This window comes from Pseudozyma flocculosa, assembly GCF_000417875.1.
Source record: "Pseudozyma flocculosa PF-1 unplaced genomic scaffold scaffold00002, whole genome shotgun sequence".
Taxonomy (NCBI): domain Eukaryota; kingdom Fungi; phylum Basidiomycota; class Ustilaginomycetes; order Ustilaginales; family Ustilaginaceae; genus Pseudozyma; species Pseudozyma flocculosa.
In genome coordinates this window covers 259,975-286,439 of record NW_006920870.1, presented here as the reverse complement: position 1 = coordinate 286,439, position 26,465 = coordinate 259,975, and the positions used below count along the sequence as shown (strand labels likewise).

The window sequence follows — 26,465 nt, the reverse complement described above, 5'->3', positions numbered from 1 at the left end:
TTGGAGAGCTACAGTGGAGAGTGGCAAACAAAGCGTCAAAATCAACCTCAACCTACTTTGCAAGGGCTTCTGCTGCACAAGCTTAGTTTTCAAAGGCACCTGCATTGCATATACAAATGCTCAGCTGACTCAGGGCTACAACATAAAGGCATCCTTGATGTCCAAAGCCATGGTGAAATAGCCAAGAAGGTGCCAGAGGTTGATGCAGGAAGAAAAGGAGGCAGTTCCTGCTTTGGATGCAGCAAAAACGCTTTTAAGGCCATAAGCTGACTGCCCTTGGCATCATTGCAAGCCTGGGGATCAGGACTAGCAGATGAGCAGGCTTGCAGGGCCCTTCTCTGGACAGATGTGGGGATTTGTTGAGCAAAAGTGTTGAAAATGCTGGAAGAGAATGAACTTCCACCACCTTTTCATGGGCTTCTGCTTCACAACTACCTTATTGCATGTGGCTGCAATACACATTCAGGTGCTCAGCTTGTTCAGGGCTACAAGGTGAGCTTGCCAGAAAGGATGTAGCATCTCTGCAAGGTGCAAGGCAAATGCAAGGAACACGGTTCAGCCAGGGAGAGGTAGAAATCCACCTTTTATCTTGCGGCCAGCGCATTTGTGAAATCACCATGTTCCACTTGGTCTGGGATGTGACCTCTGGTCGAAGGCCGAGGATTTCGCTGCATTAGCCGCTGTACTCGAAGCCGGGGCTGGATGATGGATAGGCTTAGCGATTCAAGCAGTGTTTTAGTTACGCGGTCGGTAGTACAACATCACGAAGGTCGTCGGCGACGGCAGCGCGGAGAGAGAGAGACGTGTAATGTTGAAACGTAGAACAGGTAAAAGTATAACAGGGCCGTCGGCGCCTATGATGACCGCCAGGACGAGGTTGATGGCCCTTAGGCGTCCCTCGGCTCCCCTTCCTCGCCACGGCTGCTCTCGCCGTCACCTTCTTCTTCTTCGTCGTCGTCGTCGCCCTTCTTGCGGAAGAGGATTCCGCCCGTCTCTTCGTTGTGGATCCGCCTGCGCTTGGATGCCTCGCCGTCGTCGTCGTCGCCGTCATTTGAGTCGCGTCGACCAGCCCGGGCCCCGTCGCCGCGACCCGGTCCGTCGTGGAGCTTGACCTTGTCCGGGTTCTGGCCTTTGGCGGCGGCCCTTGCCTTGAGTGCGGCGAGCTTCTTCTTTTCGCGTTTTGCGCGGTTCTTGTCCGTCTTTGCCTCGTCCTGCATGACTTTGGCGGCGTGCTGGCGCGCAAACTCTTCGGCTTGCATGATCTGATGTCGTCGTCAAAGGGGGCGAGGAGGGGTGAGAGGACAGTGACGACAAGGAGTCAGCAGGCGATGACGGTGAGATCGATGACGCTGCCGATGGCGTATGTGCACCCGCCTTCTCACCTTGTTGGCGCCGTCCTCCATGAGCTTGATGCGCTCGTACTCTCTCCTCCTTGCGTGCTTGTAGACGTGGAACTCGCCGCTGCCCGCACCCGCGCTGGAACCGACGACGTTCTTCTGTATCTCGCGCGGGGGCCTGATTGACTTTTCGCGGGGTGGGGCGGGGATGTGTACCTGCCTTTCTGGGTGTGCGAGGAGCTTTTCGAGTGCGCGGGCCTGCTGCTCGTGCGGGTCGAGGTGGTGCCTCTTGCGGATGGGTGAGGCGGCCGAGGGGCCGGCTTGGGGTGATGTGCTCATTGTGGAAGTTTGCTGGACAGTGGACGGCGGTGCGAGGATGGTGGTGGTGGTGGTGGTGGTGGTGGTGGCGGCAAAGGCGAGACTGGAAATTGGCGTTGAGGAGGAGAGCAGACAAAGGCCACGTCGAGCCAAAAGAGCGACGCCCGACCAGCCTCGCTCCCTCCACCTTGCATGGCCCGCGCGCCCGCCCGCGTCGAGCACGGCAGCCTTGGCTCTCTCCTTCCTCGTCCTCCTTCACCTCCTCCGCCTCCTCCTCGCCCTCTCGCCCGCCACCACTACTGCTCGCACAGCCAGCATCACACTCCTATACATACATCCGAACCCCACCCACGCAACGGCACACCATGGTGCAGCTGCCGCACCCCACCACCGAGTGGTCCAGCCTGCAAGACGTCTTCTACCGAAAGGCAGACGTATACTCGCTCAGCTGGGGCATCGAAAACCTCGCAGACTACAACGTCGCAGCTGCCTCAAACGGCGGCCTCCTAGGTGGGCATCACCGCACCGCGCCATGCTCATGTCGCCCGCGCACACCACTGCGCACCAGCAGCAACAGGCTGACCGACAACTTGACCCCCCCCCCCCCACCCCCCATCCCCCACCCGCCCTGGCAGCCCTCGTGCGCGATCCCACCAGGCTCGTCTCCCTAGGCAAGGCATCCCTGCTCAAGCCAAAGATCCTCGTATACACCGCAGCAGGCCAACTCGTCGAGAGCATACCCGTGAGTCGCCGTATCGCAGCGCATCGGACACGCATCGACTTGTCAACTCGCACCGTCACCGTCCTCGCCGCTGACAGACCCTCCCGCCCTGCGCCTCGGCTTCGCAACACCGACCGCGCCCGTCTCAGTGGGATCCGTCAATCCGCATCATCGCGCTCGGCTTCAACGCCCTCGAGCAGCTCGTCGTCGTCCTCGAGGAGGGCTACGTCCGCGTGTACACCCTCCTCTCGCCCTGCCCCTCCTCGTCCGACCGCTCCACCCCGGCCGCGATCCCCGCCGCCGGCGCCTCGTCCTCTTCGTCTTCCCGCCCGCAGCCAGTGGAGGCCACCTCCAACGCCTACTATACCCAGCACTCGCTCGGCCACGAGGCGACAGAGACCGGCGTCCTCGAGGCGAGGATCTGGTCTGGCGGCCTCGTCGCCCTCGTCGGCGCGCGCCGCTTCATCGAATGGCGATTCCCCGGCCTCGAGCACGACCCAGACAGCGGCAGCGGCAGCAGCATCGGCGATGACGCCCCCGCGAGCGCGAGCCCGTCCGGCTTCGCCTTCGCCTCGCTCGACGACGAGTCGCGGCCCCTGCCCACTCCTCAGCTCCTGCCTCCAGCGGATCCCGCCGCGCCGCTGCCATCGGGGTCGTTTGCCTCGTCGTCCCACCTGCCCACCGACTGGGCCGTCGTCCCTCCTGCCGTCTCCTCGACCGGCCTGACCACCGTCCTCATCGCTCGAGACAAGACGCTCCTCTCCCTCACGCGCTCCGCATCCTCCTCCTCCTCGTCGGCCTCGTCGGCCTGCCAGGACATGCGCCTCTCGCGCGGCCCTTTCTATGCGGTGCGGCCCTCGCCCAATGGCAAGCTCCTGGCGCTTCTCACCGAAGACTGGAAGCTGTGGGTGGTGAGCGCCGATTTCTCGCGGAGCCTCAGCGAGTTCGACATCCGGAACAGCGGCGCCTACGAGGATGCCGCAGTCGTCGAGGGTGGCGCGCTCGACACTCCCGGCGGCGATGGCCGAGGCAAGGGCGGCATCGGACGGACGGGCATTCGAAGCATCGAGTGGTGTGGCAACAACACCGTCGCGCTCGCCTTTTCCGACGAGGTGGTCATGGTCGGTCCCTTTGGCGACTCGATCCGCTACAACTACGCCGGGCCCGTGCATCTCGTCGGCGAGGTCGACGGCCTCCGCGTCATCAGCTCGGACCGCCACGAGTTCCTGCAAAAGGTGCCGGACGTCTCGATGCAGGTCTTCAGCCCCGGCTCGAGCGATCCTGCCGCGCTCCTCTTTGACGCGGCCGAGCAGTTTGCCAAGAAGAGCTCCAAGGCCGACGAGGCGATACGCGCCATCCGATCGGATCTCGCCGGTGCCGTCGACACCTGCCTGCGAGCTGCGGCCTACGAATGGGACCTTGGCTGGCAGAGGAAGCTGCTCAGGGTGAGTCGGACACTGTCGCAGCGAAGCTCGAGCAGTGGCGATGCGCGCGGTGAACAAGGACGTTGCTGACCTGGCGCCATCCTTTCCCGTCCTCCCCCTTAGGCGGCCACGTTTGGCAAGTCGTTTATCGATCTGTACGACCCGACACCGCTCGTCGAGCTGACGCGCACGCTGCGGGTGCTCAACGCCGCTCGCGCCTACGAGATCGGCATCCCCATCTCGTATGACCAGTGAGTCGGTCGGTGGAAGGGCGTTGCAACGTGGCAAGGACCTAGTGCTGACCAGGCGTGCTTCATCTCTTTGCAGGTATATTGCTTCGGGCCCGACGGCGCTCCTGTCGCGGTTGACGTCGCAGAACCACCACCTCCTGTCGCTCCGCATCGCCAACTTCCTTCACATCCGGCCAGACCCGATCCTGAAGCACTGGGCGCGCGCCAAGATCGCGCGGTCGCGGCCGCCGCTCGGAGGCTCGAGCGCCGTAATTGCCGAGTCCGAGGAGCGGCTGTGCAACGACATCGTGCGCAAGTTCCAGATGGCCACGACGCTCAGCCACGCCGATCCGCAGTTTGGCGGTGGCGTGGGTGGCAGCGGCGACGTCGGCGGACTCGGAGACGGGCCTAGTGCTCGTATCGGAGCAGCCGACGCGACGACACCGTCTGCGAACGGGAGCGGGCGATCCGGGATGGGCGTGGCGATCAGCTTCTCGGAGGTCGCGTGGACGGCGTGGAAGGCCGGGCGGCGCAACCTTGCGACGCGGCTGCTGGACCACGAGGCGCGGGCGATTGACCAGGTGCCGCTGCTGCTCGACATGCACGAGGACAAGCTGGCGCTGGTCAAGGCCATCGAGAGCGGCGACACGGACCTCATCTACCACGTCCTGCTGCGGCTGATGGCGCAGCTGTCGCGCGGCGACTTTTTCCGCATCGTCCAGGCGCCCATCTCGGACGCGCTCGCACCTACCTCGGCGATCGAGGCGTCTGCGTCTGGGCGCGAGAAGTCCGGGTCCATCGGCGGCGGCGGCGGCGGGGCGAGCGTGCTGGCGGGCACGGGATGGCACGGCCTACAGCCTACGCGGCAGCACCTTGCGCTGGCGTCGAACCTGCTCGAGGTGTACGCCAAGGAGGTGGATCGGGACCTGCTCAAGGACTTTTACTACCAGGACGACCGACGCACCGATTCGGCCCTCGTCGCCCTCGAGGAGGCGTACGCCATCCCCGCCGACAGCGAGGCGCACGTCTCGGACAAGGTGTTTAAGCTCAAGAGCGCCACCAAGTTTTTTCAAGAGGACAAAGAGAGGGTGTTGGAGGTCAAGGTACGCCCCTGCCCGCTCTCCCGCCCGCTGCCCTTTCGGAGGTCGAGTACACCAGGCCCGGCCCTCTCTGCTGACCTCGTCCCCGTCCTGTCCTTTCGAATCCCGCTTTGGTCTCGCAGCTGGTGGAAGAACAGACACGACTACTCGCATTCCAACAGGCACTGGACAAGGAAGACGTCGTCGCCAACAACAGCGGTGGCGGCGGCGTCGGTGCGGGCTACCTCGGTCTTTCGCTCAACGAGACGCTGCGCAAGTGCCTGCGGAGCAACCTGCACAAAAAGGCCGAAAAGCTGCGCAGCGAGTTCAAGGTAAACGATCGCAGGTGGTGGTACATCAAGATGCGCGCCCTCGCCGACGGCAATGACTGGGACGCCCTGTGGAACTTTGGTACGTTGCCTGCCGGGCGCCGCCACGCACGCGCCCCCTCTCTTCGACATGCGGGTTGGTGCCGAAGGGCTAATACGGAGGGGATGCCCGTACACCCTTGGACCCCCCCGCCACTTGTCGCCCGCACGCCCTCTTCGCTCGCCTGCAGCCAACAGCAAAAAGTCGCCGGTGGGCTATACGCCCTTTATCCAACGACTGGTCGAGGCGGGAAACCTGTCCCAGGTACCGCGGTACATGGCAAAGTGCAGCGACAAGGCAGACAAGGCCGCCCTCGTGTACGTCCCCCGCTCCCTCCTCCACGCTCCCCATCCGGAGCGACGAGGGCCAGCGCATCTGACTTGTTCCCTCCTCCTTCCTCCCCTTGCGGGCCTGTTTACCACCACCGATCGATCCCGAAAAGATCCTACATCAATCGCCTCCCCAATGCCGCGGTCGCCAACGAGCTGCAAGCGAGGCTCGACGAGCTCTGACGCGCGTCCCGCCCCCGAACGAGTCGAGTCGAGTCGAATCGAATCGAGTCGAAGCGCGACGCACTGCGGCGGCGACGGCCATCTCGCATCGCGTCGCTTCCGATTCACTACTGTCCCAGCAGCGTCGAGCCGCGAGAGGTATCGCACGCCTCGCACCGCTGCGCCACGAGCGGGTTGAGGAGCGTGCAAATCCGACACTGCCACACTTGGGCCCCGGACTCGCCCGTCTGCTGCCTGGGCGCAGGCGCCGCCGCCGGCATCGGGGCTTTTGCCGTACTCGATCGCCCAGCGGAGACGCCGAGACTTGGGGAGGCGGCCGGCGCCAGACGTGAGCCCAAGCCAGGCGGTGCGATCTCGCCCCTGTCTTCCTCGTCGCTGTCCGAGATGGCGATGGCATCCTCGGCCTTGACCTTGATCGGCGCTGCCGCGACCGCTGTCACTTGTTTTGTGTCATCGACAACCACCGGAGCCGCAGGTGATGGCGGTGCGGTTCGCTGCTCGGCCGTTGGTCGACTCGACCCAGCATTGCCGGATCCGCCGTGCGCCTCCTCCTCCTCGGCCCCGGCCTGGATGTCGCCAGATCTGGGCTGATCTTGAACGACCTGGAACCACTCCGACCACTCCTCGCTCGTCGTCTTGAGTCGGACGTTCGCGCCTTGCGCCCGCTCGTGCTGGCGATAGAGGCGGGCGCGTTCGCGTCGCTGCGCATCCGTCTCGCCGCTGGCCTGCGTCTCGGCCTCCCTCTTGACCTTGCCTTGGCTGCTCCCCGCCGCGGCGGCGGCACCGTCGAGCTCGGGCTCCGTCTCGGTCTCGTCGCTGTCGTCGTCTCCTTCGCCGGCGCCAGAGCCGCCTCCGTCGAGGATCAGGAAGCCGTCGTTCGGGTCCCGGTCCGGCTCCTCCTCGGTCTCGGTCTCCGAGTCGTCTCCGGCATCTGCCGGGCTCGGGTGCGGAAGGAAGCCGTCAAGGGTCGACTGACCGGCTGTCCTAGTCGCCGTTGTCGTCGTCGCTGCCGTCTCGAGCTTTGGCTTCTTTTCGTCCTTCTTGTCATCCCGCTCCTCCGCCGTCGGCTCCGCCTTGAACCTTCCGAGCCCAAGCCGCCGCATGGCAGCCTCAGCGCGCAGCTCCCGCGCCTGGTGGCTGGTCGCGCGCTTGCGGAACGTCGAGTTGGGGTCGTCCTTGTAGCTCTTGGACGTCGCCGAGGCTGTTGGGATGAAGTTGAGGGAGTCCACGCGGCTGCCCTGGCCCGGCAGCTCGCGGTTCAGCCGGCGGCCGCCCTTGGTATTGGCGGCCGTCTGCGCTCCGGTGTGCAAGCTGGGGCCCTTGAAGCCCCGACGCTTGCGCTTGCTACCCGCTCCGGTCCCGGTGCGCTTGCGTTTCGTCTGCCTGCGGTATGCGCCTCCGCACGAGTACTGCGGGAGGCCTTCGAGCTGATTCATGCCCGCCTGCGAGGGTGCGAAGGTGTTGAGCAGGGCAGGGGAGGGGCAGTTGTCGGGACGATCTCGTGTCAGCCATGCCTTCGACGCCCTTCGAGCATGTCGAGACAGGCTCGACGAGCGACGCGGTCTACTCACGCCAGAGACGACAACATTGTCAAACAGCCGCTGGCCGGCCGACCAGAAGCCGTCGCCAAAGTATCCGCGCGACTGGAGGTCCTTGCACTCCTGCTTGAGCTCGCGGTCGAGCTTGCCGTGAAGCGAGGGTACGTGGTTCATGTGCTTGATGTGCGCCAGCTCGTGGCAGAAGACCATGAGCACCCACTGCAGCGGGGCGAACGAGCCGTCCTGCCGGCGGAGCACCAGCTCGACGTTCTCGCCGGCGTTCCAGTCTGGGTGCCCCGGCGACAGCACGGCAGGATAGCAGAGGAGGGTCGGATTGGATCAGCTTGAGCCTGCGACGGCGGCAACAGGCGTCGCGCCCACAAGCTCGGTACTGACTGCGCCCAGCGAACTCGCGATTCCACTCGAACTGTCCACCGAGGTCGGAGAACCGGACAAGGTGAGGTGAGTCAGTCCGATGCAGCCTGCCTCTACAGGCCAAAGCTCGTCTCCCGCGTGTTCACGACTCACCTCCTCGAGAGAGTTGATTTGGAACCCGTGGTTTTTCATGACGGGCTTGACCTGGGCGGCCAGTTGGCATAGCCTTCGTCTCGCCTCTTCATGGTCCGGGCTGATTGCGGACGAGCAGGACAAGGGGGTGAGTAACCGAGCTTCGGGAGAGCGGGCACCAACGTCACCTGACCCAAATCGCTTGATGGCTCACAAGTGGGGCAATGCTGTGATATAGTTGATGTGCTCGTTGCGAGATGTGTCGGGGTCGTTGAGGCGGAGGTGCTGTCGGATGGCGGATCGATGGGCGGCCTCAGCGCTTGGTCTTTAGACGACTGCCGGGAGGAGGTGCCCAGGTTACTCACGACCATCGCTGCAGACTGTCGCCAAGATGGACTGCCTTGGAGGCCTTCTGCAAGCTAAGACAGGCGAGCGGGCCTGAACTGCGCGGGTGGCAATGGCGTCGACGGTGGTCGTGGTGTTGGTGGGGGTGTTGGGTGTTGGGTCGGGCTGGTGGCTGAGCTTGCCGGCGGGTGTGTGCCCGCATGCCTCAGCCAGCCTCCTGGCCTGCCACGCCAGGCCAATGTGGAGGGCATGGCATGGCATGGCACCCGCCTTCCGAGTTTTTTTCTTCCAGCGCAGCCCGGCTGCCAGCACGGCGGGACAGACCAGCAGGCCAAGCCAGGCCTCGGGACCGAAGCCGAAACCTCATCGGCTCTGGGTCGGCGTGGTCAGGCCGGGCCAGCCAGGTCGGCCAAGAGTGCGTCTCGCTTGCCGGCTGGGCTTCCTTCCTTCCTTCGTTGTCCAACCCCGCCGTGCGTGGTCGCCAAGCCAAGCCTGGCAAGCCAGCACATGCTCTAGGCACACGGCCGGAGCAAGCATGCGTCGGACCACGCTGCGCCTTCTCTGCAGCGACCGCACGGCCTGCTTTCGGCTCCTTTGCCACCCGACCGAATCAGCTGAGTCGGCACCAACACGCCCCCAGGCCAGCAGGCAGGCAGACGAGGGTGCGATCATGGTCGCCGTTGGTCCGCCTGCCAGCTTGTCGCGCCTCGTCCACGCTCGTGCACGACGTCCTCCACGGTGCCTAGCGCGCCATGTCAACGCCTGCGCAGCAGATCAGCCCATCTATCATCGCTTCCAGTAGACAAGAGGCCGGCAGCGATGAGCCAATGCCCAAAGTCGGCCGGCTCACTCTGGCCCGGCCGGGCGTGAAAGGACGTCTACGTCTTCTCCCTTTCCTGCTCGCCGCCGTCCGGACCTGGACCTCTCAGATCGCTGGGGCAAAGGACGTTGACGTCGCGGACGAGAGGTGGCGCTGCAGGCCTCCTTTGCCGGCGAGTCCTTGCCGTCCGACTACTGCAGTCGAGGCCGTCGTACAGTACGTCGTCAGTGCGCTGGTCGACACCGCCGGCCTTTGGCCTCCTCGCTTCGCCCCTGCCTTCCTCTTCGAGTTCGTCCTTCCCTTGCCTCCCAGCATGCATCTGCTTCGACGAAAAGCAAGCAGGCTAGGCAAGGATGAAGGGCCCTCCTGCCTTATGCATGCGAGCGGCTTTCGGTATCCACCAGCCGACTGCACGCACGCAAGGCGTCCTTGCAGTAGCAGCATCGGGTGCCAGACAACCCGCAGCAACGTCGTCGAGTCTCGACGTCTTTAAGCTTTGGCTCGCCGCCCTCTTCCGACCAAAACGCAGGCTAAGCCTAGCCTGTAGCAAGCTGCCGGACGCCATACGCGCATGCGTAGCTGTACGTGCAAGCAGGCAGGCAAGGCGAGCTTCGACGTCGCATGGAACCGAGAACGAGTCGTCGCGACCAGAGACGTATACGTATGGGTCGGAGCAGCGTACGTAAAAGGTACCGGGCACGGCACAGAAGCAGGCTAGGTCACAAAACGCACTAAGATGGAAGTTTGCAAGTGAGTACATATACCTACTATACCTAACTTACTCTTTGCATGGGAACCACCCGGTGGCGGCCAAGGTGCGGTCGACCTTTGAGCGCAGCACGCTGCTACAGGTAGGCCCACCTTGCCTTGCATTGCTTCCACCGCTTATGACAGGACAGTGGGGGCCGAGAAGCCGAGCGCTCAGACCTCGTCGTCTTGTCTACGCCTGGCATGCACCTGTCAGCTCCTCCTCTCCCGAGTCTGGGTACCCCCTTGCCTTCTTGCGCAGGAGCGGACAGCCTGCTCAGCAAGCCACACCTCGCTCAGGCCTTGAGTGCCTGCACATGGTATCGTGCTCATGACGACTCGAAGAGCCTGCTGGGCAGCACGGCGAGTTCCGAACAAGGCCGCAGAAGCGCACCGATCAACTCACACCATCGCGACCGGCCAGAAGGAAGCCGGCAGGATCCTCGCGCAAGAGCGTGGGTGAGTACATTCGGTGTTTGTTCTGCTCTGCCTAGATGTCGGGGCTGGCAGAGGGGACCGGATGAGCCACAGGGATGGCTTCCTTTGCCACTCCTGGTCGACATCTGAGATCCCGGGCAGTGGATCATCAAGCCCTCGATGGCTGTTGTCGCCACCGGGGCGGGCCGTGTGGACGACCGCGTACCGGCAGCACCGCTCGTGTCCGGCAATGGGCCGTCGCCGTCGGACGCCCGCGTGTCAGCCGCGCGGCGAGCACAGAGGCCGTCCGGCGGCGTCCTGGGTTGCTGCGATCCTGTACAGACGGTACGGCGGTCGGTACCCGCATTCGTTGCCCCAAGATGTCGGTGGTGAGATCGGGCTGGGGTGCATGGCAATCCCGGTTGCTCGGTGCGAGACCGCACCGAGACCGAGCAGCTGCAAGCAACGACGTGATCGCGTCGCGACCCGGACTGTCCCGCATGGCCACCAAGGTCAACGCACGGTGGGTACATCCACGCTGCCGTCCTTGATGGCACTTCAGCGCGCGCGCCATCGTCGGGTCGTCACGTTGCTGGACACCCAAAATGAAAACGACGAGAAAAGAAAGGGCAAGGAAATGTTCCGCCGCGCCCTTGGGCGAGACATGAGATCTCGCATCACGTCGCACCGAAGAGGCTGCTGGGGCCAGGCGCACGTACGCGCAGGCGTGAGCGTGGGCTAGGTTACCCGTGGCACGAACGCCGCGCCCGCTCCTGTTCAGCTGACGCACGTTGCGTCGGGGCGTCCGCGTCAACGCCCGCGCCGCGACCTCGAGATCAATTTGCGCCGCGATCCGGACCCCACCACCACACGACGGGACGGACCAGGGCGAAGCGCGGAATCTCGGATCGGCACGGATCGAGCCCGGATGCGCAAACTCGCTCCATCCAGTCGACTCAAGCTTGGGTGCCAGGCTCGACAGAGCGTAGCAGCAGGTACGCCCAGGGGCAAGCAAGCAAGCAAGGCAAGACCGTCGAACGAGGGTCAAAGGCAGCAGGCAGGCAGGTGTAGGCACATGCATGGGCTGGATTCAGCGGCGGCGGAGCCCAGAGTTTACGTCGTGCGCGGTTGACATGCTGACAGCCAGGCCCGCAGCGCGGAACGGGCGGGGCGCCCATCAGCATGCATGCATACATGGCTCCTCGTCCGCTCAAGCTCAGCCTAGCCTGGCTTGACACCGCCACCGCCCGTCGTGATCATACATCTATCGTCGTCGAAGCGAACAGGTCGTGGCTCGCCGTTCATACAGCGTTTCATACAGTTCCATCGCGCGTGCCGTGACGCTCAATCCCTGCCTGCCAGGCCTCGCTCTTCACTGGCTTCTCACGTCGAGCAGGTTTACGTACTGGACGGGCCGTCGCCGCACCGGGCCACTACTCGCTAGACTGAGCACGGGGGCGAGGTCTCGGATGCTGCAGATGGGCGCAGCTGCTGAGCCTAGCCCAGCCCTAGCCTCGCCCCCCGTCTGCCCGCCTGCTCGCTGTTCTGGAGGAGGCCAGGCCTGCCTCTTTCAGAAAAATTTCTACGCCTGCCCACGCAGCCCAGGTTTGGCTAACTTTTGGCCCATACGCACGGCCTGGAGAGGTTTGCGTTCGCCAGCCTACCGGTGCTGAAGCAAATGAGAAATGAACAGCGCCACACAGAGCCTAGAGGGGGGTGCCGCTGCTGAGCCCCACCACCACCACGGTACGCCTTGAACGCTGCGCGCCCCTTGGCAGTCGAAGGCCAGGCAGGCATCGTCCAGACGAGGATGCCGGCGCGGACGAGCTGTCTGCACACGTACTGTACGTACGCCTGTACGCGTACGCGCGCCGATTGGTGGTTTTGTGAGCCCAGGCCTGGCCTCCAGGTCTCCTGCCTGCCGCTGGCTGCTGCGGGTGGCGAGATGGTGCAAGCCGTCGCGCATGCGTCCATCTCGACCAGGCCGGCCTGCCTGTTTTGGCCCGTGGTCCTTTTCGTCCAGCTGGCCTGCCCAGCCTGTCGGGTATCCTGCCTGAATATCGATCGCGCTTGCTTCGTTCGTTGCTTCCTTATTTCTCGCCCCCTCGCCTCGCCTGGAGACGCTGACGGCTTCGGCAACATGGCGAACGGTGCGATGTGCTCGCACCGCTAGGCCTGGCCTGGCCTGGCTGCTGCCGTGCCGTCATCCCCGGCCTCCTGCCTCGCTGGCCTGGCCTTTTCACCTAGCCTAGGACTCTGCTCGGCCCCTGTCTCTGTCCGAGTCGCTCCAGTCACCGCCTGCAGCTGCCAAACCGGGAAGCTGCCGCCTGTGTGGCGCCCCGTGGACTGGGCAGGCCCTCGCTCTCATGATGGACTACTGTATGTACTCTGAAGCATGCGCAGTGGCTTCGCTCGGGTGGGCGAGAGAGCCACGCACGGGCAGACAGCAGCTAGGCTAGCTAGCCGTACCAAGGGCGCCCGGCCTACGGGTCGACACGCCGGCCGGCTGTCAGCCTGCCAGAGGCCTGGCCTCTTCTGCAGCAAAGGAAAAAGCAGCTGCCACCCCACCCAGCCTGCCTGCAGCCTGCCTGGCCTGGCCCAGCCGAGGGAAAGCGAGAAGGGCAGAGGGGCCAGGCTGGCTGCCGGCTTCTCGACAGCCTGGCCGGGCTTGCCGTTCCACTCGGAAGCCAGCCCTCCTTCCTTGCTCGTCCTGGCCTGGCCTGCCTGCCGGAGCCTTCGGTCGCCCGCTCACCTCCCGCGCTTCGCTCGCCTTCCTTCACGCATCACCACCAACACGGACGCTGCTCGCCGTCGCCGCCACCGTCTCCCATCCGCCTTGCTCTCTCCTCTCGCCATCTCTGTCCACGCCGGCTTCGCCCGATCGCACCACGACCGCCCCCATCCCGCCACACCTCTGGCGCCTTAAACGCCCGTCGTCTCACCACAGCACAGCACCCTATACCCCAACGCGGCCGCCTCGACCTCCTGCACCGGTGCTGCCCGTCCCATCGTATGCTTCCCTCGACAACCTAGGCCTACACTCTTGCTCAGCGACGCTCGCGCCTTTGACGACGTCAGAAACCTCGAGCCGAATCGTCGCTGCTGTCGCCTTGGTTCCGCACCCGAACTGCGCTCTAGCCTCGACTCGCTGCGACGTCCGACCGCGCCTCAGCCCAAAAGGCCAGTCTACCGCCGTCGCCCCGGGCAGCCTGCATCGTCTTCTGCTCCCGGCGACAATCCGCATTGTCTTGCTCGCACGTACCCTCCAGCGCCGCCGGCGACATCGAGCAGATCAGCTCGTCCAGACTGCCGTTGGTTGTCGCCCCTCTCCGACCCACTCTTCACACCTTGAGCCTGAGTCTGCGGCTACTCCCTCTGGAGCAAGGCCACGCTCTCGGCGGGGTGAGCTGTCAGCCAAGCTCGTCGCTCTCGTTCCGCTTGGCCAACTGAATAGACCGCGCTCCTGCGTCCGCGCCCGCACCCCAACTTTCGCCCGACCTCCGAGCGCACAGTGTCGACAACTCTGCCCTCGTGCGCCGGACTTCTTCTTCCGTGGGCTCTGTCGTCTTCCCTTGTCTCTAGGTTTACGGCCTCGACCCGAGCAGCGCAGTGAGTTGACGAGAGGAGGTGGCAACGGTTCTTGGCTCGTCCTCTCGGGACGCCGGCCGCGCCCGCTAGCCTGCGCATGTGGTCTCTGACCACGAGCAAAACCCCCCTTTCCTTTCGTACAGTCAGCCGCGAGAAGCCCTTCCGAATGCACTTCTGAGCCGGCAAAGACACGCTTTCCCCGCCAGCAAGCTCACTTGCTTCAGCAGAACGACCGGCCGACATCGCCATGTCCGCCTTGGACGGTGCTGCCGCCAACCATCGAGGAGGTCCAGCTTCCATGCTCCAGTCGCGACGCTTTGACACCTATGCGCAATCTCCGACCTCGACTCCCTCCGCTCCCCGCAGACGACCACAGAAGATGAGCCCGTACACATCACCGCCGCATGCCAATGCCGACCTGATGGCCTTCTCAACAGCGATAGCCAGGCCGCGGGAGCCGACCGCGCGGCTAGCGTCGCCGCACTCGCAGGCAGTCGCGTCGTCGAACGGGGATGATGGGATCGTTGCGCACCCTTACGCTGCGCCGCCCTCGAGCGACACATTGCAAGCGCAGATTGGAGGATCGGCTGGCCGCCCCGTCGGGTCCGTCGTTGCACCGGTCAGCGGACTCCAGGTCCCGGGTACGGCGGCAGCAGCGGTGCCCCCTCTGGGCTCGGAGCTATTCGATGCCATCGTCCAGGCGGCCGATCCCCGTCACCCTGACCACGCCGCATGGCAGGAGCGGTACGGCAGCCTGGCGAGCCGGTCTTCGCGCAACTCGGCCTCGAGCCAGTCCAAGAGAGAGCGGGTGGAGCAGCAGCGCACCGGCGCATCTCCGGTTCCCAGCCGAGCTTCACAGGACCAGGGCCGGACCGATGCCGCTGAGCCATCCCGACGGAAGCGCGACTCCCTCAAGAGCGTGCGGCGAGGTCGCCCGGCGGTATCGCAGCATGCGGGCCTCCGCGATTCGGACGCCGAGGACTCGTCGGAACCTTCCGATGGTCTCGCGCACGGCGGCGAAGCGCCTGGCGCCTGTCGCATCGGCAGGATCGGGACGAGCGAGCACGGCTCGTCTCCGAGACTGGCGCGCTCCAGCTCGGGCGGAAGCGCCGCCAAGGCGAGGCGGAGGCGACGGCCAACGGACAAGGGCAAGATGCGCGCACCACCGCTGCCCATTCCGCCACCCAGAGTCACGAGCTCGACGCGGTGGCAAGCAACCTACGGCTCGCCCGCTCCAGACCAGCAACAACCGTGGCAGCCAGAACCTACTCCGCCTTTGCCTCCCCCTCACCCGGCCTCGACGTCCGTGGTCGGCTCTGCGCAACCAGCGCTGTTAGAGGGAGGCCGCCGGCTCGCCTCCAAGCCTCCAGCCGCGCTGCCTGGGCCCCAGCTGCCGTCGGGTCCGCACGCGCTGTCGGAACGCCACCGCCAGGCTCAGAGGAACACCCGTCCGCTCCCTCCTCTGCCCACAGAGCATGTGTCTTCGCCGACGTCGAGGACATTTGCGGTCTCGGCCGGCAAGCCCGCTTCGTTCGCTGACCCGGCAAGCCCCAGCAGCATCTCGTACAGCCACCACGCGGCGAGCGCATCGCTTGGCCATTCCAACAACAGTTCCGTCTCGGTGCCAGGATCCAGCTCCTTCCACACTCCGGCCACAGCCGCCACCTGGAACGAGGCGGGACTCAACTCACCCACGTCCGCCGGCGACTCGGATCGCAGGCCCCGTGGCCGGACAAAGACGCTCGAAAAGGGCTTCTTCAGCTTGCCTCGTTCCATGTTCAACCACAAGCCGTCGCAGCGATCCCTCGACGCTGACGCTCGCTCGCCGACTTTGAGCCCGCCCTCGCCGATGGTGCCATCGCGTCCCAGCTACGACGCCGGCAGCGGTCGCCTCAAGTCGGTGTCAAAGATCCAGCAGATCTTCGGCAACGAGGTGGTCCAGCCCGAGCCCACGTCGGGGCCTGGCAGCGCACGGAAAACGTCGATGCAGGTCCCGCGGGTCCCCGTCCCTTCGCTCCATGCGCCGAACGATCCTCAACGGGCCCGCCAGCGCAGCATGGACGTCGTGAGGACGCTTGACCAGCGCGTCTTTCCGATGCGTGGGGACGAGGAGTTCCGCTCCAACGAGTTCGAGATGTCCGACAGCGAAGATGGCATGGACGTCGAACCAGGCGCCTCCTTTCTGCCCACCAGCTTTGCCTCGTCCCCAGCGGCTCGGCCCAGTCCACGACCGGGCTCCCGTGCGCCTGGCGTCGTTCGGCGTAGCCTCGACTCTATCATCTCGCCGTTCCGGGCAGGCCTCGTCAGCAACTCCAAGTCAAATCGCAGTGCCGGCCCGCTAGAATCTGTCGGGCCGATCCACGGTCCCAAGTCGCCGGATGTCGGACGTCAAAGCATGGACACCGCCAGGGAAGGCCGGCGAAGCATGTCCGAGTCGCGGCTCGTGCGTCCTTTCCTACGGCAACGTCCGACCAAGGCCGGCGGCCGGCCACTCAGCAGGGTGACCGACGGTCCCGAGCCCGCCGGCGACGAAGTGCTGCCACCGGCCAAGACACGAGGCCACGGCGACTATGGCGTCATCGACAGCGACAACGAGGACGGGCACGAGTGGCGTGCCCAGCACTACGATCCGCGGTCGTCGACCCTGGTCGACCCCGGCCATGCCGCCGGTCCCAACGGGCACCGCTCGGACGCTGCGCCGACACCCAGGCCGACCTTCGCCGAGGCCTTCAGCGGCGACGCCGGCGCCACGGGGGGCGTCCAAAGGCGTGGACACGAGCGGCTGCTTCCGGCGGCGGAGCTGAACGAGCGTCGCACCGAACATCGCCGCCTTGGAGCCGAGCCGAGTGCTGCGATGCACTCGCGCTCCGCAACGTCGCTGCGGGAGGCTGCCATGGGCGACGAGAGCACGCTGAGGTCAGCAAGTCGACAAGCACCTCGCCATCTCAAGGCGTCGAGGGAGGAGACGAGGATGCCGTCTTCTCCGGCCATCCCGAACGGGTTCACCGACCTCTCCTCCGAGGACAAGAAGAAGATCCTGGCGCAGAACACCTACTTCCTCCCCACGAGGGAGTCGCGCTCGCGGCCGCCATCGGCCAATGGGTCCTCGAACGCCCACGGAAACGGTGCGCCGAATTCCGAGAGCCAGCACAGCGGTTTGCTCCACGGCTCGCTAGCCAGCGCCAGCAGCTGCCGAAGCCTCGCCAGCTCCTATACCCAATCGACATCCGCAGTGCATATGGCTACGCCCCACAGCACCAACGAGCTCAGCTTCGACAGCCTATCCAAGCAGTCGGCGACGCCCACCTCGCAGTCTCGCGGCAGATTCGCCGGGCTCTTCTCGCGGGTTAAGGGCACCCTGACACCGGGCAAGACGCCCCCGAGCACCTCCTTGTCCAGCTTCAACTCTCCGGTCAGCACCAACATCATGACGCCGAGCCAGAGCGTCGAGGCCGGCTTCTCCCACTCTGCCAGACTGCCGCAGGCGGACAGGTTTGAGAACCGCTCCGGGGACCCCAGCCCTCCGCTCGGATCAGGCGTCAATGGCTCACCTGCCGGTCTCGGCTTCCGCTACGAGGCCGAAGAGGCCAAGGGCAGCAAGAAGAAGCAGGACTTCCCACGCCGCCTCAGGGCCAAGTCGCTCGCCTCGGGCCGGAAGAAGGGCAAGTCACCCGGCCTCGACGGTCCCGAGAACTTCGAGACGTTCATCTCGACCATGCGACCGGGCGAGAAGATCTCGACGCTCGACGAGGACTGGCGGCGGAAGCTGCTATCGGAGGCCGTCGACCTCAGCTTCGGCAATCGACCACTACAGCCGACCCCACCTGTTCGGTCACCCAGCTCACAGGACCTCGAACACGCCGCCGCTGTCGTCGTTCCGCAGTCGCCATCGGCCGCCGAGACGTCGCCGGCGCCCCCCTCGGACGGTCAGGCGCCTGAGCAAGGTCCGAGGAGCCTCGGAAAGCTTCTGCGCAAGAAGAAGACGGCCGAGAACCTCGACGAGCTCATCCAGAGCTTTGTAGCGACGCCTCCGAAGATGTCGCATCTCGATGTCGCTGAAGAGGGGGCGCCTCGACCTTCCATGTCTTCGGTCCGCGGGTTCGATGTGGCGGACCCGGACGAGGGGCTGCGTGTGGCTGGCAGCTCCGCTCCACTCACCATCCGCAAGACGCTCAGCCCGGCGCTCCTCAGCGACACCGTCGATGCGCGGCGCGACAGCATGCTCGAGGCCGGCAGCGACGATGGCAGGGCGTCCCCTCGCGCAGACGACGCCGACGACTTTGCCGAGGTGCTGCAGTCGACGACGAACTCCCCCAAGGTCGACGACACAGAGGTGCTTGCCGAGCGCGACGACGACCGCGATGCCGTCCAGGCACCAATGCGGCGCTTCATCCGCCGCCACGCCTCGATTGACCGGCTCTCGCGCGTCGATGAGACGAGCGTCAAGGATTCTCTATCGAACGACAGCACCGACAGCTCATCGGCCCGGCCCTCGCTCTCCGTCCCGGTCAGTCCGCTGCCGCGGTCCTTTGGCGAGCACCGACAGATCCGCCGCAGCATCAGCGGCACGCTGCAGCCGCCGACCGTGCCGCGCGCGCTGGAGCTGGGCGGCGCCACTCCAGGCCGCTACGAGTACGGCAAGCGCAGCATGGACGTCGGCCGTCCGCGCAACCTGGACCAGCTCGTCCTCGGCGCGATGCAGCCTCAGCCGTTCCCCAGCGAGGCATCGCCCCTGCCTTCGCCAACGGTGCAGTTCCAGGAGACCAAGAGTCCGAGGAAGATGAGTTTCGGCGACAGCCTCTCGCCGGCCTGGTCCCGGCCCTCGTTCAACATCCAGCGCAGCGGCCGCACCTCGTTCTCCCAGGACCGCGACCGCGCCCCTGTGGCTAGCCCGATCAGCCCGCCCAAGAACTACGGTTCAAAGTCGCCTGCCCTCGTGCAGGCCATGAAGAAGCTGCGCGTCCCCGGCAAGCGCAGCAAGTCGTTCAGCAAGGGCATCGGTCCCGGCGACGTCATCATCCCCGATTTCGACGACTACGACTTTGACGAGTACGATGACGGCGGCGCCTTTGAGGGCTCGCGGCCCTCGATGAACCTGGCACGGCCGAGCATGAGCGGCTCGCGTCCGAGCATGAGCGGCGCACGGCCGAGCATGAGTGGCGTGCGGCCGAGCATGAACCTGGCCAGGCCCAGCGTCAATCTGGAGCGCAAGAGCTTCGACACGTCGAGTGCCGGCGCCGGTCGCAGCAGCCTCGCCTCCGCCGAGATGATGACCCGGCTGCTGCAGGTCCACACCGACGCCATGGTCGCCACGCCTCTGACGGCCACCTTCCCGCACGAGGCCTCAGAGATGCCCGGCTCGGCATCTGCTGCAGACGCCGGGATGGCCTCGGAGACGGACGCTTCGGTGCACACGGCGGCCGAGTACTCGGCAGACAGCATGGTCGGTCTCGGTATCGGCACGCTCGCCGAACTGCCCAACGCCTCCAGGCCCAGCCTCTCTGCCTCGACGTCCAATGGCGATCTGCGCGGCCTGAGAATTGCAGACGGCCACGGCAACAATCTGCTCAAGACGCCCGACGCTGCGTCGCTTAATGGCAACGGCTTCGTCTATGTGCCCAAGACGCCGGAGCTGATGGCGTTCGAGGACATGCTGGGCCGGTTCGGCCAACGGGAAAAGGAGCTGCTCAAGGACATCTCGTCCCGCGTGGGCACGACGCCGGCACAGACGCCCGGTCTCGGCCACGGCGACGGCCAAAAGGACTACGACTTTGGCGCATTGGCCAAGGCCAAGACGGAGGCTGCCAGCAGCGGAAGCGGCAGCACAACGAGCTCCAAGAAGGCGGCTGGAGACGACCTCAACCACCACGCTCCTTGACGTTTCCCCTCCTCGCTCACGCGCTTGGCCCTGCACCGGTTTTGCTCGTTCTTTTCACCACATCGCATCGCATCACATCACATCACATCACATCACATTGGCCATGTCCGGTCACGGTGGCATATCTTGTAGACCGCATCGGCGCGACGACACATACATTCCTTTCGATGACACATACATTCCTTTCGATGCCGATCCAACGCGATCCGTCGCTGGCCAGACTGAGATGACCTCAGTCGCACTCGAGCTCGTCGACCTCTTTCGACTCGTCGCTGTCCTTTCCCTGACCAGCCTCGACCTCCTCATCGACGGCCGTGTCTGACCCGTCCTCGATGCCTTCCGAGGGCTCGACGACGTCCTCATACCCATGATCCTCCCGCTCTTCTTGACCCTGCGAGCTCTGCCGCGGCTCGGCGATCTGTCCCTGCTGATTCGACAGGAGGGCAGCCGCCTCTGATCTGGCCCTTCTGAACGTCACCGACTCGGGGAATGCGGGCGATGTACGGGCCGGGCGACTGCTCGAATCGAGGCGAGCGCCTGAAGCGGCGCGGGCCCTTTCGTATCGCCGTCCGCCGACGTCGTCGGGGAGCCACCGGAACGAGACGCGCGCGGGTCGTCGATGCTGCTGCAGCTCCGCGACGAGGGCCCGGATCTGCGCCGTCATGGCCTGGCCCCCTCGTTGGTCGCCCACCCACCCGGCGCCGAGCCGCTGCAGGGGTGGATCTGGAGCTGCAAAAGACGTCGATGCGCGTCCAACGGAACTTGCCGTTCTACGCGGACCTCGTCGACGACGCGGCCATGTCGAATCTGGCGCGTTTTGCGGGTCTCTTTGCGCCGGCGTCGACGGTATTCGAGCCGAAGCACACACCGGCCGCGTCCGACGTCGTCGTAGAGAGGCCCTGTGTCGGTGCCCTCGGCGGGACAGCTTGCAGCTCCCTCGCTGCCAGGGGAGGCGAGTGCGTCAGGTCGATGTAGATGGGCGGCCTCTGCGCCGCCTGGACCTGGAACTCGTCGCGGCGGGACCGGAGCGATGGGCACCGCGCATTCCTAGCCGCCTGCTGCGTCAAGCACGACGTCAGCGCGAGGTGTATGGCCCGCAGCTCAACGTCGAGCTCGGTCATCGTCGTCAAGTCAAAGGTGACGGTGTCTGTCCACGACGAGCTGGGCCACGTCGACGTAGCGTTGACGGCCGCCGCGCAGAGCGGATCGGCGTCCCTCACGCAGGTCGCGGTAAAGACGCTGACGTGCGGTCCGTCGGCGTCTTCTGCGATGCCCGGCTCGATGTCCGCGCAGTCTTCCTCGGCGGAGATCTGGACGTCCAGGCTGACCCACTTCCACGGCGGCGGCCAGGGCGGCATCCCAATCTGCTCAACCTCGGAGTCGAAGCAGATCGAAACCGCCCTCAGCGGGTCTGGAAGCGCCGTTCGAGTCGCTTCGAGGTCGAGATCGCCGCCGCGCTTGAGGAAGAACGCTTCCCGGCACGGGACTCGATCGCTGTCGCCGAGGACCGAGGAGAGGTGATGCGGCGCTTGTCCGGACGGATCGAGCGTGATGTGCCGCAGCGCCCGAGCGAGGACGCTGGCGGGGCCCTCGGAGCTGAGAGTGCGCAGACCGAAAACGAGCGCCTCTTTCCGCCAGCGACGTTCGGTCGCCATCCAGCCATGCTCGCGCCACAGGACGGACGAGGTTGGTAGCGACGTGGTCGGCACTGCAGCGCTGTCCGGGGCAAAGATGAAGCGCAGGATGGCGCTGTCCGCGCTCCGCAGCCGGTCCTGCTCCGTCGATCGGAGCGGCAGGAGGACGGCAGAGGCCTCGTCGAGGATGGGGAGCAGCTTGTCGAAGACGATGCTCTTGCGTGCCTCGATGCTTGGCCATTGGCGGGACCTGTCGAACGCCCTCTTGATCTTGCAGACGCACCGCAACACCTTGCTGCATGCGACGTCGACATGGCCCCAGGTGTTGAAGTTGGCGTCGACGGATACGCCCAGGACATCGACCGACTGGCTGGCAAAGAGCTTGGCGCCATCCTTGAGCTTCAAGCATGCCGCCGACGCCGCGTCTGGCTCTTGGCGCCCGGAGCAAGTGGTGAAGACGAGCTCCGGCATACAAAGGCCCCGCTGGTTGCACCACAGGATAAGTCGTTGAACCAGTCCTGCAGCGCCCTGGTGGCCCTGGAGACAGACTCGGCCTCGGCCACGACAAAGACCCTGTCGCCGTGCGCGCCCTGCAGCGCGATGCCGGGCATCGTGTTGACTCCGCGGAAGAACGAGTTGAGGCACAGCGTCGGCAACACATCCGGCAGGGGCGCACCGAGCGGGAAGCCGACGAGGCCCAGCCCGAGGTCGGGCGACGCCGTGCCTCGGAGCGAGAGGGTAACGACTCGGCCAAATAGCCAGGACCTCATCCATGCCCCAAGCGATTCGAGCCCGTGGGCCCGGAACTCCTCGCCCAGCCGGATGTGCGTCATGTCCTGGAGACTCGCACCCATGTCGACGACGGCACACGCAGTCGACCGGCCCGCACGCAGCGTGTTGCGGCCCTTTTCAAGCACGCTGGCCGTCACCCCGAGCGCCGAGCCGTACCGGACCCATCGGGGGAGCTTGCCCGCGCACAGGAAGCGGAAGCGCGCCGCGACGATCGTGTCGACCACGGTGCTTGCGGCGCAGGGCACCCAGGTCAGCTGGTAAGAGCCGGTGGCAGCGGCCGGTGGCTCCGACGACGACGACGATGGCGACGACGAGGCTGAGCAGCTGCCCGCGACGGGCACCACGGCCACCCGCGACTCTTTCCACTGGTCTGGCAGGGTGCCCTGGCGTAGGCACCGGTCGAGCAGACGAAAGAAGCGCCCCCTAAATGCCTCACACTGCCGATTCGCTCTGCGCAGCGCCCGCGGTTCGAGACCGTCCCGGCCCGCTGGCCGGCTCTCGTCGAGCGCGTCGAGCGCCTCTGTGAGCTCGCTCGTGTTGAGCGGCTCGAGGACGCTCTTCCTCTGCACCGCCTTGGGCCAGAGCTCGCACTTGGTCACCAGGGAACAGCGCGGAAAGCGGGCCCGCGTGAATGCTTGCAGCTCCTCTTCAACGTCGACAGCGCCGCCGTCGCTAGGGGATGTGGCTCCCATCGCGGCTTTCTTGGCTCTGCGCACGGCGCTGTTGAACATCCTCTTGCTGTGCAAGGGGTCGTCCGGTGGCCGCCGACGGCTTCCTTGTGGGTCCAGAGAGTCGAGGAGCGCATGGAGCTGAAGCGCCCATTCCTCCGTCGCGTCGTCCTCGGCTTTCGAGGCGTGCAGCAGCTCTGTCAGCCTCTGACCATATTCATCGGCCATTTGCGAGGGCCCAGATGTGGGGATACCGATGCTTGCTCGCCCTTGATGGCGGGGTTGGTGCGGCCGGGCGAAAAGGGCCCTGGGAGCCTTGCTCCGTCGAAGAGCAGGATGCAGGGGGGTAGGCCCTCATATCCCTTCCTGCCCACCTCGACGGAGCGGCGGCAGGCGAACGGGCGACGGACGCACGCAGGCGGACAAGGGGGACCGAAGTGTGGCGACGCGTCGAGCGAGGCAGGGACAAAGGGGATTTAGGGGGCAGATGTGGTGGGGGAGGGCGGTGGCTCACAACGGGCGGGCCTTTGTAGAGGCGCCGGACCATGCCCCGTCGCTCGCCTCGCTCTCGTCCCCCTCCATCTGTCCTCGTACGGATGTGAGAGCAGCTACAGTAGGGCATCGACGTCCGGCCCGCGTGGTCCGGCCCTCGAGCCGCCGAACGACAATCGATGACTTCCATTATTAATTCATGTTTGGCCGCAGGGCAGAGCGGTGGCACGCCCCGAGATGGCTCGTGGCCGGGGCGCTAGGCCGGGCGCTATCCCGTGCGCATACGCCCCGTGCGAGTGCACGCACAAATGAAGACGAGGTCCGTGAGGTGCATCCATGACCACCGAAGCGGTCAGCCCACTCACAACAAAGACTCGGCCCGTCGCCAAACGCCCTCGCCGGGCTGCCGATCCACTCTCTTTTACAAACATTGATATACGCAAATTTTGAATTAATTGCCAGCTCGTCCTGGTTAGTACAATGGTTAGTATAGGACACTCTCAGCGTCGGTCTCCACACGGAGGACGAGCGCACTGTTCAGATCGGGGTTCGATTCCCCGGCCGGGAATACCTTTTGCCTCTCATTTTGTCGCCCACTGGATCTACGGCGGCGTATCAGGGATGCGGTGGACCGCTGCAGAGGGCCGACGGAAGACTGGGCTCACTCAGCTGCATTATTGCAAGCTCGTGATGCCCTGCTCCTGGCTTTGGGCGATCCGTGTACCGTGGGACTGGCCCCGCACTTGTCAGGCCCTCGAGTATATATATATGTTAAATTCGGTAGAATTTCCATCTAGTCCTGGTTAGTACAATGGTCAGTATAGGACACTCTCACTGTTCTTCTTCTCCTATTGCGGATGGAAGATTGTGCTGTTCAGATCGGGGTTCGATTCCCCGGCCGGGAACTTTTTTGTTGTTTCTGGACCAGGTGCGAGAGCAACACGTCGCGTCTGCGGAGAGGTCGAGGCTCCGGCAGGCGGGCAGGCGGGCAGGCTGGCAGGGCTGAGGGGAAACTGGGCCCACGCGACAGGGCCTCCGCAGGCAGGCAGGCGAGGCGAGGCGAGGCGAGGTGGGGCACGTCCCTCTCCACATCCCTCTGGCCTGGCCTTCTTCCACCACGATCCCACGACCCCGCGCGCTTCCGCCTCGTCTGGCCTGGCCTCGCCCGTATCTCTTGTCTTTCCCTCACTCGCTCCCTCGCCCGCTCAATCCGCCCTCTCTTGGCTGTTTCTCCTGCTTCTACTGCACGTCTCCACACGCCCGCCCGCTCGCCATGTCCGACACCGAGTCGCAATCCGAGGCGTCTGGGCCCACCTCCGACGAGCTCATCGAGCGGGTCAGCGCCATCATCCGAGAGGCAAAGGCCGACGGCACTTTCAGGTGAGTGCATCGTGTCGCGCGCTACCGGCACGCGACGGGCTGGTCGACCGCTCGCTCGCCATCGGTCCTGACACGGCCCGCTACACTTCTGCGCTGGCTCGCCCAGCGAAATGACCAAGCGCACGGTGCGCGAAAAGGTGCAGGAATTCTACGGCGTCGACCTCCGCAGCAGGAAGAAGTGGCTCAACGACGTCATCCAGAACAAGGTGGTGCGTTGCCATGGACCCCCTCGCCCTCGTCGAGCTCGCATGCTGACATGTCGCCACGCCTGCGACGCTTCCTCGCCGTCGCGACCTAGGACGAGATCGAATCCTCCCCTCCCGTATCTCCCTCGGGCAAGAAGAGAAAGAAGGCCGCACCCCCGGCCGTGGGAGCGAAAGAGGACGCTCCGTCAGAGGCAGCTGCTAGTCGCGCCACCAAGAAGCAAAAGCTCGCCGACGAAGACGACGACGACGACGACGAAGTGCAGGACGACGAGCAGGGACGGGAGGAGGACGGGAGCGACGCAGGCGATAGCGAAGCTGGCAACCGCCATGACGGCACAAAGGACGCATCCGACATCGAGGCAAATGCGATCGGGAAGCTGTCCGACTTCTCGGAGCTCGAGGACGACGCGCCGACGCGGCACCGTTCCACGTCGCCCACGAAAAAGAAGAAGAGGGCATCGGCCAGCGGCACCAGGCCGAGCACGGGTAGCAAAAAGGCCGGCGGCGGCGGCAAGGCGGCGGGAGGAGGCGCGGGTTCCGGGGATGCGGCGACGGAGCGCCTCGCGCGGCTCAAGTCGATTGTCGCCGCTGCAGGCGTGCGCAAGCCGTGGAAGAAGCTCTATGCCAACGCCGACGTCGCCGACGACGACACCGAGGGGCAATGCAGGATCGTCCAGGACGTGATGCGCGAGATTGGCATCGTGAGTCGAGTCGAGGGCCTCGGTGGAAGCTTGGTCTGCCAGCGGTGTCGGCACTTCGCAGAGCGCTGACCTCACCCTGCCCTCGTTCCGCCTCCATCACGTCTAGACGGGACGAGGCTCGATAGCAGAGGCCAAGCGGATCCGGGCCGAGCGCGAGTTCCAGGACGAGGTGGCGGCGCTGCAAGAGGCCCAGGTGGTCGACTCGGCCCGGGGCAGGAGGGCAAGTCGATCCAACCACGGTGCCGCCTCCGCAAAGTCTGTGGCCGCTCGACGCAGCAGCACAGCTGGCGACGATGAGTCGGAAGGCGAGAGCGAAGAGGACGAGGGTCCGAGCAGCCGAAAGGTGAGTGTCGTCCCACCCGCTCCACTTCTCCGACGTGGCCCAGGCTCGACTGTCTGACCGCTGCTGCTGTGGCTGTCACGGGCTGACCCTTGATCTACTTCTTTCTTCGTCTCGACGACGGAACCAATGGCGGCCGCCAGTCGTTCAAGAACTCGCTCGCCAGCTTCGCGGCTGGCCTCAACTCTGACGACTCCGACTGATGCTTCGCGCCCATTCACCGCGCAGCTACCGCCGGCTTGCCTCTGATAACAATACCCGACAGCCGCATCGCGCGACAAGGCACAACCTTGTCCCAAATCAGGGCGGCCACGACGACCCGTCCGGCCTCGCCCAACAACAAAAGCAAGCAGGCAATCCGTATTGTTCAAGCATCCGCAAACCGCTACCCTACGCGCTCGGCCACGACCGGGGCCTTTCCA

At 65.3% G+C, this 26,465-nt stretch overlaps 8 protein-coding genes across 8 annotated transcripts; 4 read left to right on the top strand and 4 right to left on the bottom strand.

Annotated features, from left to right (window-relative positions):
* Window positions 1–887: 887 nt before the first annotated feature.
* Window positions 888–1,676, bottom strand: PFL1_00767 (uncharacterized protein; the record flags this gene model as incomplete). The annotated part of the gene is made up of 2 exons (XM_007878269.1): window positions 888–1,262; window positions 1,383–1,676. 2 exons carry the CDS (start codon window positions 1,674–1,676, stop codon window positions 888–890), a joined length of 669 nt encoding a protein of 222 aa, XP_007876460.1.
* Window positions 1,677–2,020: 344 nt separating this feature from the next.
* On the top strand, window positions 2,021–5,990 carry PFL1_00766 (uncharacterized protein; the record flags this gene model as incomplete). The annotated part of the gene is made up of 8 exons (XM_007878268.1): window positions 2,021–2,165; window positions 2,291–2,397; window positions 2,526–3,821; window positions 3,924–4,051; window positions 4,128–5,133; window positions 5,253–5,520; window positions 5,669–5,795; window positions 5,921–5,990. The coding sequence occupies 8 exons, from the start codon at window positions 2,021–2,023 to the stop codon at window positions 5,988–5,990; spliced, it is 3,147 nt and encodes a 1,048-aa protein (XP_007876459.1).
* A 107-nt stretch (window positions 5,991–6,097) lies between these two features.
* PFL1_00765 (uncharacterized protein) lies at window positions 6,098–8,406 on the bottom strand (the record flags this gene model as incomplete). Its single annotated transcript, XM_007878267.1, has 6 exons — window positions 6,098–7,432; window positions 7,562–7,815; window positions 7,925–7,955; window positions 8,057–8,156; window positions 8,250–8,320; window positions 8,401–8,406. 6 exons carry the CDS (start codon window positions 8,404–8,406, stop codon window positions 6,098–6,100), a joined length of 1,797 nt encoding a protein of 598 aa, XP_007876458.1.
* Window positions 8,407–10,467: 2,061 nt separating this feature from the next.
* PFL1_00764 (uncharacterized protein) lies at window positions 10,468–11,106 on the top strand (the record flags this gene model as incomplete). The annotated part of the gene is made up of 1 exon (XM_007878266.1): window positions 10,468–11,106. One exon carries the CDS (start codon window positions 10,468–10,470, stop codon window positions 11,104–11,106), a length of 639 nt encoding a protein of 212 aa, XP_007876457.1.
* Window positions 11,107–14,199: 3,093 nt separating this feature from the next.
* Window positions 14,200–19,830, top strand: PFL1_00763 (uncharacterized protein; the record flags this gene model as incomplete). The annotated part of the gene is made up of 1 exon (XM_007878265.1): window positions 14,200–19,830. One exon carries the CDS (start codon window positions 14,200–14,202, stop codon window positions 19,828–19,830), a length of 5,631 nt encoding a protein of 1,876 aa, XP_007876456.1.
* A 232-nt stretch (window positions 19,831–20,062) lies between these two features.
* Window positions 20,063–20,494, bottom strand: PFL1_00762 (uncharacterized protein; the record flags this gene model as incomplete). Its single annotated transcript, XM_007878264.1, has 1 exon — window positions 20,063–20,494. The coding sequence occupies one exon, from the start codon at window positions 20,492–20,494 to the stop codon at window positions 20,063–20,065; it is 432 nt and encodes a 143-aa protein (XP_007876455.1).
* A 106-nt stretch (window positions 20,495–20,600) lies between these two features.
* Window positions 20,601–23,152, bottom strand: PFL1_00761 (uncharacterized protein; the record flags this gene model as incomplete). Its single annotated transcript, XM_007878263.1, has 2 exons — window positions 20,601–21,889; window positions 21,958–23,152. 2 exons carry the CDS (start codon window positions 23,150–23,152, stop codon window positions 20,601–20,603), a joined length of 2,484 nt encoding a protein of 827 aa, XP_007876454.1.
* Window positions 23,153–24,689: 1,537 nt separating this feature from the next.
* Window positions 24,690–26,246, top strand: PFL1_00760 (uncharacterized protein; the record flags this gene model as incomplete). Its single annotated transcript, XM_007878262.1, has 5 exons — window positions 24,690–24,796; window positions 24,903–25,005; window positions 25,095–25,703; window positions 25,810–26,046; window positions 26,187–26,246. The coding sequence occupies 5 exons, from the start codon at window positions 24,690–24,692 to the stop codon at window positions 26,244–26,246; spliced, it is 1,116 nt and encodes a 371-aa protein (XP_007876453.1).
* Between the last annotated feature and the right edge of the window lie 219 nt (window positions 26,247–26,465).